Here is a 10611-nt window from a genome sequence, read left to right on the forward strand (position 1 = left end):
TAGAATGTCCTTAAAATCTATCCAAAGTGTTGTGTGTATCATCCAGTTTGCTAATGTGGTGAATTATTCTGGTGGATGTTTGGTTATTAACCCAACCATGCAATCCAGGGATAAACTGCACATGGTAGTGATGTATTGTTCTTGAATATACTGTTAGATTTAATTTGCTAAAACTTTATTTAGAAATTTTGCATCTTTGTTTATGAGAGATGTGTGTGTGTAGATTTTGAGTTTTGTTTTCCTAACTTGTAATGTTCTTGTCAGGTTTTGGTATCAGGGTGATTCTGGGCTTATAGAATAAACTGTATGGCATTTCGTCCTCTTTAATTCTTTGGGCCAGACACAGCAGGAACTCAATGAATACTCCATGGGTAATTTGGGGGGTGGAGAAATGAACTAACATAGGATATATGAACAGTTCGAGCTGGGATTGATTACTATAAAGAATACATCGTCTGCTGACACCAGGCCACTGACAAGAGGCAACATGATTCACATCCACTGTCTCTGGTCTTCAGTTGACCCTGAGGTGGGAATACCTGTCCCTGTTTTACAGTCGAGGAGCCCGAGAGCTTATTAGTTGTCAAAGGTCCTTTGGCTGCAGAGTTGGTGCAAACCAAGTGCACTATCAGCCTTCTTCCATCCCTGCCTCAGTGCAGCCATGACCCCTGACCCCACATGGATGGGCCAGCCCATGTCGTCTGGAAGTCATGCTGCTGTTTGCTGTAGGACTCTGGTGCCTGAGACGAAGCTCAGTGTCCTGAGGGAGAGTGTGAGGTGTGATTCCCTCTGGGCACCATGTTGGACAGGAAGGGTGTGGTCACCTGTGGGGTGGGCTCCATGTTGCCTTTGTCAGAAGGTGCTTCTTTCTCTTATCCCTGAGACACAGGGCAGATCACTATGGGAGTCACATTTCTCTCATCACTCACATAATGTTGGATGTAGGGCCTCAATAACCCTTCAAACTGATATGTCAGGGTGTCAATGAGGGACCGATCATTTACATTGAAGAAGGAGATGGTCCCCCCCTCGTAGTCTAGGAAGACCCCAACTCGTGTGGGGGGTGTTCTCAGAGAGAGGGTCATTCTCCAGGTTTTAAATATGAGATACTTTTCTTTTCTCTTCAGTCCGAACACCCAGTATCCATTGTTGGGAGACAAAATTTCATATGTTACCCTCCTGTTCACATTGTCCTGGCACACTCCCACACACCACATTTCATTGTGTCCCACTTCTACCTCCCAGTAATGTTTTCCTGCCTGGAATCCCTGAGAAGCCACCACACACTTCCTTGTAAATCTCTTGTCCGAGTAGGTCACATTCTGGCCAATGTTCCTATAGCGCACAGCTTTCAGATGATAAATGTAGAGCTGGGGGTGAGCTGTCTCTGGGTCCAAGGTCACCTCCACTGGGGCGTGGTGAGGGAGAGAGAGCATGAGTTACTTGAGGAGGTACCTGGGCTGGATGCAGAGGCCACCCCCTCCCCCTGCAGACTGTCTCAGGGTGGGATCAGGTCAGGTCTTAGAGCCAGAGGCTCCGTCAGACACTGTCCCCTGCCCCTTCTTCATCTCCAGTGGGGCCCCAGGCCCCACCAATGCCTGGAGATGCCCAACTGTGAGGTCCTAGCTCCTGTATATCACGCAGCCCTTCCACTGTACCTCCACATCAGTCCACTGCTTCATTTTGTGAGACCTAGATTGTCCCTTGTAACCAGCTTGCTCCCATTCTGAGTCCTGTCCAACTTCACCTCCTTCCCCTCAGTCCATCCCCTTGGCCAGTCACCAGTGCCCTCAGTTCCCTGGAGCTTAGCCTCTGACTCCCATCCTGCCTTACCCAGCCCCTTGCCCTCTCCGCTCCTATTCCTGGGCCAAGAAATGCACCTAGGGCAGCTGCCCCTGTTGAATCCAGGCCTCATAGATTTAGAGTCCAGTGTGTCTCAGTGTTCCTGTTCCCCCTTGTCTGTCTCTGGTCGGCTCCCTCTCCCATGCCCACCCGCGGCTCTGTCCCACTGTCACCCCTCAGGCATTGGTACCTGCATGTTTCCGGGCCTCTCTCAGTTCTGAAAACAAGCAGACAGAGCAGGAGTGTCAGTGCTCACATGGAGAGCAGGAGGCAGGGAAACAGGAGACCAAGGGAGTTAATATTTGTTGGTGTCATGGGTCCACAGATATTTGCTGGAGGCCATGGGGCTCTCTACAAACACACCTCCCCCAGTATCTGCAGATGGTTTCAGGGTCCCCTTCACAAACTTGTCTCTGCAGAGACCCATGACCTCAGGGTCTCAAGATTCATAAACTAGAGACTTGAAAGGAGAGATAATGGAGGTGGAGGGAATAGCTTCTCTCACCTGCAGCTCCATGCTCCCTTCTCCAGTCTGTAAACCAAAAACACAGAAGAAGGTGAAATCACAAAAAAACGGGGCCCAGGGCAGAGAGTGAGAGGAAAGCCTTACAACACTCTTACCCAGTTCTCGTGTTTCCATGACACAAACGGCAGAATAATCTGGGCTGATACAAGCCTGGAAGGCTTGTCTCCAAGTATCAAGCCAAGCAGGAGGTTGATGGAGACACCCCACAGGCTCTTCCCCTTCTGGGTCCACACCCACAGAGAGCGCATGAAACCTGCAGTTCCTCACCCCGCATAATGTACCAATAGGCAAAATGTGCAGACAATTTTAGGGGTTTTCAGGATCCCAATGCCCACCCTGACCCCCCAGCCTGTCTGAGGATTACTTCATTAGTCAATGGATGGGAGTTGAACCAGTTGCCCTCATTGGCCTGGCCATGCTTCCCGTCCAGTCTGGAGCCAAGACAGCCCCCAAGTGGCTCTAACTGTGGAACCGGAGGGACCCAGGAGAACTGTGGGGAAGGCTCAGAGCATGACTAGACACTTACCCAATTCTGCCTGGACTTTCCCTGAAACAGAAAGAGAATATTCAGTGGTGGACAGAGGAATGTGTAAGGTAGGAACACAGCCCTGGCTCATTGCTCAGAAGGACGAGCTGTGGGTGAATGATGGGGGCTCTTCTAGAATTCTCCTTTTGTGTCCCCACCCCTATGTACTGAGCATCTCTATCTGGGGTAAAAGAAGAGATCAGGAACATTCATGATGAAGGGAGGGGCTGACACCTGGGATCCTGTGGAGGTGGAGATGGAGGTTATCAGGGAGAAGGGAAGTTGCGATGAGAGAAAACCTGGAGTGAAGTTGGGATCACAGCACACATTCTCAAGGGGCAGTATCATCTCCAAGGAGGAAAAATCTCNTGATATCTGTTTCTCTTTAAGGTTTTTTACTTCTATTTTTTGGGGGGGTTGTTTCATTACCCTTGTTTTGACATTTTGATTTACATGCCTGTGGCCTCATTCATTTTGTATCTCTCTTGCTTTCTAATAAGTACATATATAAGGCTAATCCCTAGGCCACATCATATATATATACATATATATATATGTACATATATATATATATATGTATATATATATTTTTTTCAAATAGTAATTTTATTATCGTTTTTCTCTTTGAAGAAAGAATTATTTTAAAGAATATTTTTGTTTGTTTGTCTGTCCATCGTTTGCAAACTTTCTCTGTGATCTTGTTTTAGATGTAGCTCTAAATAAATTATTGTGCCTGGGTAGGAGGCCCCCTTGAGGGCATCTCTGGCTTTAGGAGCTCCAACCCCTCAGCCTCAAAAGAAATTACTCTAAATAAGTTACTACATATAAAGCATCTGGAACAGCATCTGGCATATAGTTAATAAGTGTTTGCTACTTTCATCTTTGTTATGATCTATTATGAGCAGAAGATTTTTTTCTGCTCATATGATTATATCATAAAATCTTTCCTTTCAAAAAATAATTTAATTTGTCACATTTATTGTAAGTACTGATTTGCTTTCATTTATTCTTGTCCTCTTAATGTTCCTATCAAACGTCTTTTCTTCCTGAGCAGGTACAGCGTACAGTTTTTTATCTTTGTTCTCCGTAGTGCTTTGAAAGTTTTATAGCCCGTTTCTATGTGTAATAACCCTTAAAAGTTTATGAACCTGTATTTTTTCCCCCTCAGTGTCTAAAAGTGCTGGTCACTTCTGAATAAGACAAAATATTGAGCATGATTTTACTTCTTTTCCTTTTGACTCTCCTCCAAACTCCCAGGTTTTGAAAGCGTCTGGAAGTTTTATTTTAGATGCTTTAACATGAACGTTTTTTCCTCTATTTTAGGAACTATTTTCTAGAGATTACATAAAAAATCATGGGTACATTCACAGCAGTTACAGCATCAGTCACACTTTTGGCAGCTTTGTTGCTCAGCACTGTTTCTTGTGTCACACGTCTCCTCCACTTTATCTTTTCTTGGGTTCATTGTGCTTGACACGCCCTCCAGTATTTTATTTCCATAAATATCTTTTGGTAGTATAATTTCTCTGATTCTCTTTATTTCTGGAGATTTGCTTTTACCTTTTTAGTTGAAAAATGATTACTCAAACATGTGGATGTGACCAGGGAGGAAATGAGATGGTAATCAAGGAGGTGGAGGGTGGTCTAGATGAGTTAATCCTCATACCTCAGAATAGAGTGTCAATAGACAAGAAGTGGTGATATAAAGACACAACTAAGGAAGTAACTGCGGAGAAAACAAAACCAAAGCCACTAAGTTGTCAACTCAAGCACAAGACTGGGATGAGTAGGTGAACTGACAGTCAGCAGTAAACATGCTTAGATATTAGATCACAGAGGCTAGAGATATAGGTATAGGCTTTAATTAAATGTTTCAATTGCTTTGGTTGTCACTTAGATTAAAATCAAAGATAAAGAAATTATGTTAGTCATGTCCTAGAGGCCTGCCTCTAAAGCAAGTTCCAGGAAAAATGTTTAAAAGTACGCTTTGCTTGGAATAATAGAAAAATGTGACTAGTGAAGCACAAAATAATAGTAGCACTGAAGGAGTAATGGTCACAAGATGAGTAGCGTCTGCTTCACACACCAAGGTAACGATATTGACATATTGTTATGATGTTTTGCAGCTCACCAGTTGTAAAACGGAAGGACCGCCCCACCACAATCTCGCTGAATCCAGAACTGCAGGATTGAAATAGCTGACCAGAAGATGAAAATTAACTGCTGACCTAATCACTGACCAATCAACAAAGGCCCGCCACCCTAAACCCTTACACATGATCTTCTCTCTATAAAAACTCTGGCCTGTAAGCCATGGGGAAGTTCGGAGTTTGAGCACTAGCTTGCCGTTTTCATGTGTGGCGCCATTCCAACTACTGTAAAACAGCTGTCTTTCTTCACGGCAAAGCCCGGTGTCTATTCTCATTGACTCGGGGCACTCGGGTCTGCTCGAACTCTCACTGGATTTGGTTACACAGGGAAGAAATGAAGAAGGGTGAGAAACTAGGGGACTGTTGTTTTTTACCATAAAGTTGTTTGGGTTTTTTTCGGTCCAGTTTCATTTTCTAAATATGAACCTGCATTACTTTGATAAGAATACGTTTTTAAAAATACGAAGGGGCTTCTTAGTTACCACCCAGTTTGGGATGTGAAGTCAGGTTTTATATGAGTGACTCAGCTATTTTTGTTTTCCATATAAAAAGAGATTAAACCATACANAATGAGATAGCACCTCACACCTGTCAGAATGGCTATTACTAAAAATAACATGAGTTGGGAGAATGTGAAGAAAAGAGAACCCTTGTGCACTGTTGGTGGGACTTCAATTGGTGCAGCCACTATGAAAAACAGTATGGAGGTTCCTGAAAAAAAATTAAAAAGAGAACTACTTTATGACCCAACAATCCCACCAGTGGGGGCCAGCCTGCAAGGCCTTGGGGAGCATGTGAAGGGAGCTGGTGTTCCCTAAGGGGCAACTGGGGACCATGGAAGATGGGTCAGACCCACAATTCAAGTCAGATTTTAACCTTTAACTATTCTTTCAGGATTCAGAAGTTATAAAATGAACTCTCTGGGTGCAAAAAGTGAGTGTAGGGACACAGGTCATTTCTCAGGTATAGGCAAAAGGGAATGGTGGCTTGGGCAGTGGCAGAGTAACTCGGATGTCTAAGAGATACTGCAAACATAACCTGAACACAAGTAAGGCCCTGGTAGCCCTCCCTGCGAACACCAGCCTGCTCCCACCAATACAGGTAATGGTAACTCCCTTCCTCCTTCCTGTCACTCAGCATTTGTGTCACCCTTAACTCCTAGACTGTCAGCAAATTCTGTCAGTTTTACCTTCCAGATAAACCTAGAATTGGACCACTTATCACGTGGTCTGAGACACCATCATTTGCACCTGGATGGCAGCAGCTGCTACCCCAGGTTTCCCCGCCTGCCTCAGGCAAAATTCACTTTGGGGAGCTAGCCTTCAGGGCACTGGGACGCAGTGCCCAGCCTGCTGCTTGCCCCTCCCCTGCAGCCAGTGGAATAAAGTAGGCTCACCGTCACTCCATTCGGAAACCACTTAAGATTGTAATCTGGTCAACGCAGCCAGATTTACATTGGGGAGCTTGGTTGTTTGGTCTGGGGAATAGCAAAGCATGTCACTTAGCTCAAGTACAGCTTGGATCAGGTCTTACCCTGGCTACTGTTTTGTCACCTTCCCACCTCCCTGGAGGTTTCACATGGATCTATGGCCTTATGGACCCTCAGACTGACTCCTATTGCATTCACCTCCAATTTGAACCACTTTCACTAGGAATTCTCTTTCTGCTCTTGAGAGGGGCCCTGCCCCATCCCAACTGTAGTCACTCATGTATTGTATTTGCAGGCTTAGCATCTCCTCCATACTATGGAAGTAAACAGGGCCACCAGAGACCTGAATGCAAAGATGTCTGCTGTGTGAGTCAATGAGTCCCAAACACAGCTGCCTGTGCTTTTCCTGCAGCCCACTCTCCTCACCTCCTTCACAAGCCTCCACAAGAGATTTTATCAGGCATTTGCTGTTGATGTGGGCAGAAAGGGAAGCACTGGTCAGCACCCACTAAGGGCCAGGCACTGGGGACCAACGATAAACGCTGCTTTCGAGTGCTAAGCCACGGAGAGACAGCTGGAAAGGATCGCAGCTCAGCAGGTGAGTCCCCAGGACAGGTGAAGTGAGGGAACCAGGCAGAGCGGGAGGAGCTTGGNGCTTTCCAGTAGGTGTTGGTAGAATGCTTTATTTTATCTTCTGCAGCCTTTTATTCTCTCTCACGCTGTAGTGTTATATTTTCTCTGCACTGTTTCGACTTCTCATACAATGGGGGGTTTCCCTGGAAGTGGACTTCTCCTCTGTGAGCAGGCCGCCTGGGTCTCAGGGCACTACCTCTTGACGTTCCAAAGCTCTTTGTGCACCAGATTCAGGACCTGTGTGTTTCAGTGGCTCTGTTTACCCCTGTAGGTATCTTCCCAGATGGGTAGGGTCAGCAGCAGGGTGGGTTGTGAGAGGTGGTTCTGAGCCAATCCTGCATCCAAAGCTCTCTCCCCTTTGTCAGAACTAGTTGAGCTGCAAGTCCGTGGCTGCAGGCCACAGTTTTCAGAACCACAAATATTCTGTTCTTTTGATCTGACACTACTACTGTTCTGCTTCTAGCACTGGGCAGGTGGGGGTGGGGTGAGTAGGCTCCGTGCCTATGCCTTCCATCCTCTGCTTGGCAGTGAGGGCTTAAACCGCTGCTTTCACCCTTCTTCCCTTGGTCTTTGCTCCAAGGTCTCTGGCGAGAGCATTGGGTTCAGCTGTGTTATATGCTGATCCCTCAGGTGGGCCTGTGGGCCATAAGGGGAGTACTAGAGTCTGAATTCTTCCCTTTCCCATGACTGCCATAGCTCAGTAGCTACTGAATGCAGAAATCTCGGAGCTCAGGTCTCCGGTCTGTGTCCTGTGCCTGCTCTGCCCGCGTCTCCACTCTTCCCCTATCCCTCCTCCCCCACTCGTCCAATTTGCCCACCACCTTTAGGTGATTTCAGTTGCGAGTCTCTTAGTCTTACCCGTCTGCTGTGCAGGGAGTCCGTTGTGGAATTACAGTTGTTCAATTTGTTGTAAATTCCAGGGGAGATTTCAAGAGGCTTACCACACACCGCCATTGCTATGATGTCATCTCCCCATATTGTACTTCTTAATACCTTCCCCTTTCACCCATCCTTAACCCACTGCCCTCCCATCTTAAAGAAGTTTCTCTAAGATTCCTTGTGATACTGCTTTGGTGGTGATGAACTTCTTCAGTGTTTTCTTGTCTCAGAAGCTCCTTATCTGTCCTTCAATTCTATGACAGCCTTGCTGGATAGAGCACTCTTGGTTGTGTGTTGCTGCTTTTCATCGCTTGTAATATTTCCTGACACTCCCTTCTTGCCTGCAAAGTTTCTGTTGAGAAATCAGCTGCCAGTCTCATGAGGCTCCCTTGTAGGTAACTAACTGCTTTTCTCTTGCTGCTTTTAAGATTCTCTGTTTGTATTTAACCTTTGGCATTTTAATTATGATGTGTTTTGTTGTTGACCTCTTTGGGTACATCTTGTTTGGGTCTCTCTGTGCCACATGGGCTTGTATGTCTATTTCCTTCACCAGGTTAGGGCTGCTATGTCCTTCAGTCTTAGTAGAGTGGCCTCATGTAGTTGGTGTGCTGTAANTATTTGAATGGACTTTCTTTCACCTGCTATTACATGCAATGTCACTTCATTATTTTATGTATCTTCATAAGAGTTTCCAAACATTAAATTAGACATATAAAACTTTACTAACATACACTGAGAGAGACATCACAAAAATGGTGGTTTGAGGAGTGCTTCTTGAAATCTGCCCTGGAAGTTACAACAAATTGAGCTGCTATAATTCAACAAAGGATAACCTAAACAACACACAAACTATCATGACCATTCCAGAAAAAGAGTTCCAAAATTGCTTTGAAGTGTGGACTAAACGCTGGCATCAGTACATAGCTTCCCATGGGGAGTACTTCAAAAGTGACTGTAGTGATATTCACCAATGACGTATGTAGCACTTTTTCTAGGATGAGTTTGCAAACTTAATTGTCTGACTTCATATGACAAACTCTCAGCTAATATCATAATTAATGGTGAAAAACTGAAGCCTTTTGCCCTACGTTCAGAAACAAGACAGAACAAGACAGGTTTGCTCCCTATCACCACTGTTATTCAATATAGTATTTGAAGTCCTAGCCAGAGCAACCAGGCAAGAGAAAAACATATAGTAAAAGGCATTCAAATTGGGAATGAAAAAGTTAAATGTTCACTTTTTGTAGATGACATGATTCTTTATATAGAAAACCCAAAAGAATCCACCAAAAAGCTATTAGAAACAATAAACGAATACAGTAAAGTTGCCAGCTACAAAATCAATGCACAAAAATCCATAGCTTTCTTATATACTAACAATGAAATTTCAGAAAAAAAAACAATTCCTTTTGAAATTGCAACAAAAAGAATAAAATACCTAGGAATAAACTTAACAAAGGATGTGAAGGACCTATGCACTGAAAACTATAAGACATTTTTTTTTAATTGAAGAAGACACAAAGAAATGGAAAGACATTCCATGTTCAGAGATTGGAAGAATCAACATAGTTAAAATGGCCATATTACCCAAAGCAATATACAGATTTAATGCAATCCCCATTAAAATCCCAATGACACTTTTTAAAGAAACAGAACAAAGAAACATCAGATTTATATGGAATCACGAAAGACCCCGAATAGCCAAAACAATTCTAAGAAAAACGAACAATGCTAGAGGTATCACACTTCATGACTTCAACTTGTACTACAAAGTGACAATAATCAAAACAGCATGATATTGCATGACATTGGCAGAAAAACAGACACACAGACCAATGGAATAGAATTGAAAACCTAGAAATAAATTCACATAAATATGTGCAGATAATTTTCTACAATGGAGCCAAAAACATACTATGGAGAAAAGAAAGCCTTTTCAATAAGTGGTGTTGGTAAAATTGGAAAGCTACATGCAAAACAATAATACTAGACTACTATCTGTCACCATATACAAAAAATTGACTCAAAATGGATCAAAGACCTTAACATTAGACCTGAAACAATAAACTGCACAGAAGACAGCATAGATACTAAACTTATGGACCTTGGGTTCAAAGAGGATTCTATAAATCTAACCTCAAAGGCACAGGAAGTAAAAGTTAAAATAAATAAATGGGACTATATCAAATGAAAAATTTCTGCACAGCCCAAGAAACCATGAATAAAACAGAGGCAACCAACCGAATAGGATAAGATATTTGCAAACAACATCTCCAATAAGGGGCTGATATCCAAAATACGTAAAAAACTCATACAACTCAACAGCAAAAACCCAAACAATCCAATTAAAAAATGGGCAGAAGGCAGGCGGGCGGGAGGCACCCGCGCCAGATGCGGAGGGAAGGAGCTACGAACAGCCGCGGAGCCAGCGACGACCAAGCCAGCCGAGCCGCTGCCGCACCTCCATGGCAGCCGCCAAGGACACCCATGAGGACCATGATACCTCCGCCGAGAATGCAGATGAGTCCAACCATGACCCTCAGTTTGAACCTATAGTTTCTCTTCCCGAGCAAGAAATTAAAACGCTGGAAGAAGATGAAGAGGAGCTTTTTAAAACGCGGGCAAA

General features: G+C 44.2%; 1 protein-coding gene across 1 annotated transcript in view; it reads right to left on the reverse strand.

The window, feature by feature from the left end:
• Window positions 1-2347: 2347 nt before the first annotated feature.
• Window positions 2348-10611, reverse strand: part of LOC109378567 (butyrophilin-like protein 3) — a gene marked incomplete at its 3' end in the record, with an annotated part of 46188 nt that continues 37924 nt past the window's right edge. The window contains exons 13-14 of the mRNA XM_019634899.1: window positions 2895-2915; window positions 2348-2374 (exon numbers count right to left, since the gene is read on the reverse strand). Of these exons, the coding sequence (XP_019490444.1) occupies window positions 2348-2374; window positions 2895-2915 (48 nt within the window). The remainder of the gene's footprint in view (window positions 2375-2894; window positions 2916-10611) is intronic.

Source organism: Hipposideros armiger, unplaced genomic scaffold, assembly GCF_001890085.2.
Source record: "Hipposideros armiger isolate ML-2016 unplaced genomic scaffold, ASM189008v1 scaffold_2164, whole genome shotgun sequence".
Taxonomy (NCBI): domain Eukaryota; kingdom Metazoa; phylum Chordata; class Mammalia; order Chiroptera; family Hipposideridae; genus Hipposideros; species Hipposideros armiger.